Source organism: Hyperolius riggenbachi, chromosome 7, assembly GCF_040937935.1.
Source record: "Hyperolius riggenbachi isolate aHypRig1 chromosome 7, aHypRig1.pri, whole genome shotgun sequence".
Lineage (NCBI taxonomy): Eukaryota > Metazoa > Chordata > Amphibia > Anura > Hyperoliidae > Hyperolius > Hyperolius riggenbachi.
In genome coordinates, this window is record NC_090652.1 from 47,444,863 (window position 1) to 47,451,207 (window position 6,345).

The 6,345-nt window shown below is 42.8% G+C and overlaps 1 protein-coding gene across 2 annotated transcripts in view; it reads left to right on the forward strand.

Moving 5' to 3' along the window:
- The window catches only part of LOC137524298 (serine protease 33-like), a 66,908-nt gene extending 62,920 nt beyond the window's left edge, over positions 1 to 3,988 (forward strand). For both annotated transcript variants that reach the window (XM_068244010.1, XM_068244012.1), the window contains exon 5: positions 3,580 to 3,988. In XM_068244010.1, the coding sequence (XP_068100111.1) occupies positions 3,580 to 3,870 (291 nt within the window). In that variant the 3' untranslated portion in view covers positions 3,871 to 3,988. The remainder of the gene's footprint in view (positions 1 to 3,579) is intronic.
- The last annotated feature ends 2,357 nt before the right edge of the window (positions 3,989 to 6,345 follow it).

A 6,345-nucleotide genomic window follows, 5' to 3' on the forward strand; every position in this document is an offset into this window, starting at 1 on the left:
CTCCCCTGGGGGGTACTCACCTGGGCTGGGGGAAGCCTCCGGATCCTATCAAGGCTTCCCCTGTCCTCCTCTGTCCCACGGCGGCGGAGATAGAGCTCTCCGAACAGCGGGGATGTAAATATTTACCTTTCCGCCTCAGTATCGGCTCTCCGCTCGGAGATAGGCAGAAATAGCCAATCACTTTCGGCCCGTTCTACTGCGCATGTGCAAGTCTCCTGCACAGTAGAGCAGAGCCGGCAGAGATCACTATTTTATTTAAATTTATGCCTACCCCCTTCCCTGAGATCCAATCATCTTGATCACCTCTCATAAGCATCAGCCTATGAGAGGGATCCATTTCCCTGACTCTCCTGGGGACAGCTCAGTGACAGAACTGTCCCTGTACAGCATGCAGTAGATAGCAGCACTGTATATGTAAATACATTTATTTTTTGTTTTCTAACAGCCTGCTAGCGGCGATCGTGGACTAGCAGGCTGATCGCTGCGGCCATCTCTGCAGGGAACGGGCGCAGAGCGATCGCTTTTTCCCTGTAAATCTCGCGCATTGCAATATGACGCAATCCTGGGTTAGGCGGTCCCAGGAGAGCCAATCTGCGGCAGCAATTCTGGGTAAAGCAGTCGCAGACTCAGAGTGGTTAAAGAGATAATTTGCATATTCAGTAGAGAGGCATTGTGGGAAGCCACCATTTCTCACATAAAGCTGAATTATGACAAATGCCTTCTCTATGTGGCCACCTTAATGCTTTTGTACAGGAGCTACTGGTAAATTATATCCTCCTCTCTCAAATATTTTCCTCATCTTAAGGTACTGTAAGAGTTTTCTAGCTTTAGAAGAGAGCTTCGGTGTGCATTTAAAGCGGACCCAAACCAAACATTTTTTTAATTTAAATCATTTAGTTGCACTACTCTGACACATACAAAGATAAATAAACACTCCTTCAAGCCTATGAGCAATTCAGTGCATGCTTTTCACCCTTCTCTTTTCACACCTAGGGTTATACAGGTGGGAGCCATTACTTCTGAGCTTAGTAGGAGGTTTTAGGTCATGGGTGTGTTTGTCATCAGCTACCCTCCCTCACAGGGGCGTCATCTATGTGAAATCTCACACAAGCTGAGATCATCTCCCCTGTGACATCATCAGTAGCAGCCTGTGTTTTGTTTTTAATCTCCTCCACCAGTCTGCCAGATTCTGTCCCGGCAAAATGAAAGGAAGGGAGTGGTTCCTCCAATAAATGTAAAATATTTTATATTTGTCATCATGCAGCTGAAAAAAGGCTGCTATTTATGATTATAATTTAGAAAATAAATTTTATTTCTGAAATCTTGTATTTTTCATGTGGGTCCACTTTAATTCGTTTAGGTGTTGAATCTGGGTTGTTTAGCCACAGTCAACCATTTACCACCTTTTGTTTAACCAATATAGTTATTTAATAAAAAACAATAAAAAAAAAACAAAAAACACAGAAACGACAAAGATTAGAAAATATGAATTATGAAATGGGCAGAATAGCATTGGGAAGAAAAAAGGACCCACATACACTCCAGATTTACATAAAATGGGTATGGTGGGAGATATCTGCACAATACCGTATATACTCATGTGTAAGCCGAATTTTTCAGCATTCAAAATGTTCTGAAAAGTTACCCCTTCTGCTTAAATGTAAATCACCTCCTTTGTACCAGGGATGAGTAGAAACTACGCCAGGCCGAATTTACGCATCGTAGTTCGCATCTACGCATCATAGTTCGTAGGTGAAGTTTCACAACTACGCTTACAAATTTACGCATAGGGAAGTACCTGAACTACGAATGCGTTACTCGCGTCTATTTTTCCGCGTGCGAGTGTATGCTTACAAATTTACGCGTTGGAAAGGGGAATGTACGCATAGAAGAGTTCCCGGTATACGCATTTACAGAGTAATTAATGCGTAAAATTTTCTGCATATGGGCATAAGCATACGCTACGCTTCGCACTACGTGTAATTGCGTATTTTAACGTGTAGTCTACGAAATGCATACGAAGCGAATATTTGATTTCTAAGCCGTAGTTCGGCAAAGCGTAATTGCGTAAAACTACGCGCACTTCCAGCGTAGCGAAGTTGGCTGACTACGACCATCCCTGCTTTGTACCAGTTGAAAAGTGCCGAGCAGATTGGAGCGGTAAACATTGTGGCAGTGATGCCTGTAGAGCTGAGTGTGACGGAGTTGGCCTGCTGAGAGGGTCAGATTGGAGGGAGTTGGCCTGCTGAGAGGGTCAGTTTGGAGGGAGTGCAGCAGTAATTTGCAGGCTCCAGTAGAGACACCATAGCTGAGCATGCCTGCGGAGTTGGCACCGGAGATCCTTAGCCTGGCTGGCCTGCAGAGCAGATTGGAGGGGAGGCATTTGCAGAGCAGAGCATGCACCAGTGATGTCAGCGCCAGGAATTCATCTTCAGCCTGTGTGTTGCTTTCTATGTAGCCCTCCAGTGGTGCCTTGAGACACAGCAACTGGTACAGACGGGTTAAAGATGGCTTCCCCATGCTGACAGGTAAGACTGCTGCACGCTCCACTCTGCAAGTAGCTGGGGGACTCTGGGGGGCACCTTCGCACTAATGCCTTTTCATGTGAGGGGAGGCTGCCTTATAACGGGGAGCAAAATGGACTATGGGGGGGGGGGGGCAGGCCAATACTACAGCCACATATGGCTATGGAGAGAGGGCTGACCAATACTGAGGCTACAACTCTCTATGGAGAGGGAGGCTTGCTGCTTAATACTGGGGGCACATATGGCTATATATACTGACTAGGGGTATGCCTCATACTGGGGGTCCATCTGGCTATTTAAACTGTTGGAGGTGGGCTATACTAGGGATGGGGGCTTATACACGAGTCTACCACTTTTTTACTTATAAAAGGAGTACAGAGGCGCCAGCAGAATAAAAAAGAGCACAATTCTAAAACCAATTAAAAACGTGGTTGGCAGGGGTGGATTTGCCAACCCAACAATTGACACAACCAATTTTGTATGGTATAAACAAATTTAATAGGTACTCCAAACAAACAGTGTAGTACCTATTAAATTTGTTTATACCATACAAAATTGGTTGTGTAAATTGTTGGGTTGGCAAATCCACCCTTGCCAACCACGTTTTTAATTGGTTTTAAAATTGTGCTCTTTTTTATTCTGCTGGCGCCTCTGTATTCCTTTTATACATTATTATCCACCTGGTGGATGGGTGTGATCACCTTTTTCTTTTTCTACGGAGAGCGACTCTTTTAACCTGAGTGGGGACAGGTTTAATTTCCCCATAGGCGAAGAAAGTGGTTGCCCATATTCGGCAACCTAGACTTGTGAGTATCACCTTATCTGTATTTATACCAATTGTGCTATCAATAATACACTATTGGGGGCTCCCGATTGTATCTCCTTCTCTATATACTTTTTTACTTGTTTCTGTGAGGAAAGAGTGTACCTTGTCTTATGAATGGGTCAGCTTATATGATGCAAGTATATATGGTATTCATAATATATAATGAATGAGCTCCTCAACCTTCCCTTTTCCACCATTAACTGTCGTTTGGCATTTATTGTCTTGTAGGGTGACTCCGGTGGACCCCTGGTGTGTAGAGTGAGAGGTGTCTGGTACCAGTCCGGTGTCGTGAGCTGGGGGAAAGGCTGTGCTGTTCCAGAATATCCTGGAGTCTATACCAGTGTGATGTACTATGAGTCATGGATCCGCAATTATGTCCAAAATGTGGCTTTCACCAATCTGCAAAATATACCAGAACCATCAATCCCATGTGCCGGGCACACTGATGTTCCAAGCATCACATGGACAAGCCTTCTTCTGGGGACTTTATTTCTTGCTCACACAGTATATAGCTCATGAACTTCCAACACTATAGAATAACACTATAAAAGGTTGTGCTTATAGTCTACGAAGGTGGAGGAATCTCCCAAAATTATTTTTAATTGAATAAATTAATAAAGGGACTTTTCCCCCATGATATCGTGTGTCACTGATTATCACAGCAATACTGATACCTGGGCCTATAAGCAATTCACTTTTTCACCTAGGTTTTCTCCTAGGTGATATTTCAAAACTTGTAAATAAAAATGCTTTTTAATCAACCAACCAGCAAGCAAACAAATACTCAAAGTAATTTTGCTAGTGCTTTTTCACCAATTTTTGGGTGCTTTTCCATGCTTTTCCACTTTTGCAAAGTGCTAAAATGCTATTTTAAATCAAAGATGAAAATGTATCTCCTAGGAGAAAACTCAGGAGAAAAAGTTAATTGCATATGGGCACTGGAATCCTATTACCTCTTAAGTCTGGAGAATTGTTCATTTGCTTGCTAGATGGACAGTGAATCCTGAAAATGTGGGATCCAGTATAAGAATTTCTTTATGGTCTGATGTTTGCAATTTGCCGAGGATATACTGACTTGGAGTATCACTGCAGAATGTTTGTTTGTTGTGTGTTCTGAAATGAGCAAATATAACACCCGGTCGGAAGCAGTAGATTTGGGCGCATGAGACAAGTGGAAAAAAAGGGCGCCCCATTCACTTCCATTATAAATATCGTTTAATGGGCGCTGAACAGGGAAAAAAAGGCGCCGGAGATTTTTAAGGATTTATAACGGCGCCCGGAGATTTTTAAGGATTTATGACTATGTTTGTGATGATTTAAGTTTACAAAATGAGCCCGTGACGAATAACGTTTATGAAGATACTAAATGACTATTTCTAAAACATTTCTAAAACATTATTATCCACCCCAAAAAATTATTTACATTTTTTTCTTTACATTTTTTATTTATTAATGTCTGTAAAACATTATTATCCATAGGGGGTTTTAGGTTTAGGCACCAACAGGGGGGTCTTAGGTTTAGGCACCAACTGGGGCGTCTTAGGTTTAGGCACCAACAGGGGGGTCTTAGGTTTAGGCACCAACTGGGGGGTCTTAGGTTTAGGCACCAACTGGGGGGTCTTAGGTTTAGGCACCAACAGGGGGGTCTTAGGTTTAGGCACCAACAGGGGGGTCTTAGGTTTAGGCACCAACTGGGGGGTCTTAGGTTTAGGCACCAACAGGGGGGTCTTAGGTTTAGGCACCAACAGGGGGTCTAGGGGTTAGGGATAGGTACAGGGAGGGTTTTTAATAAACGTAAATATAAGTTTCACTTTACAAATAGGGAAGATTAACGTTTTAAGAATTGCCGATCTCATACACATTATTTAGTGATTTATAAATTCTTAAAACACTATTTATAAACGAAATTCTACACAATATTTCTATAAACGATATTTTCCATTTATTGTTTATACCACGCGCCCTTTTTTCCCGACGCCCTTTTCGTACGTACGCCACCCGGTCTCCCATAATGTTCTGGAGCAGAAAGCTGCATAACTAAATTGCCTGGGCTAAAAATCATTGGTTGGGCAGGGTTACATGCCAATACAGAGAAATATATAGCTATAGGAAGCAGGCATCATAATTAGTTTGGTTGAAGAAAGACATCAAGTTCAACCACAAGTAAAAACCTGCACATATCCCGGTTGATCCAGGGGAAGGCGAGAAACCTTACAAGGCCTCAGCCAATCAGACTTAAAAGGGGAAGATTCCTTGCAACTCCAGAGGGCAGTCAGATAAATCCCTGGATCCACACTCCCTAGTAATTAAAGCCATAGATGCCCTTCAGGCTGCATTCACAGTGGGACATGGGGAGCGGTGTTATAAACTCTTATAATGCAGCTTACCGCACAGGGATGCTCATCCGGATTAACCCGGATATCCGATTTTTTTTACGCTATCCGATTCGGATTCCGGATTTTTTTAAAAATCTGGATAGCTATCTGCTGATATTTGGACGCCTGACACTGATATCCGTGGTTATTGCAGATATCCGGATTTGAAACCAAATACACAGATAAAAACCCTCCACCCTCCTCCTCCTCCATGGATCTTGTCTTCCAGGGATTTGTAGGATGTCAAAAGCAAGCTTACATACATTGGCCAGGAATCAAACCCAGGTCAACTGCTTGGAAGGCAGCTATGCTCACCACTATACTGCCACACAGTGAATGCTTTGCTGTAGGAAAAAGTGGTATTAAACTTCTTGGAGCAGACTTACTTCCTCCATCCAAAAGACAGTCTATGTGGTACAATTATACTGGTAGGTGATCAGAGGCGCCAGCAGAATAAAATTAGTATAAAATTGTTAAGAATTGCCGGGAGGGAAAGTTGTGGACTTCCCCTCAATAATTAGACACCAAGGTCTGTCATCGAATCAAACGAATACATTTATTCAATAGTACCCCAAAATCTTAGCAGATTTTGGGGTACTATTGAATAAATGTATTCGTT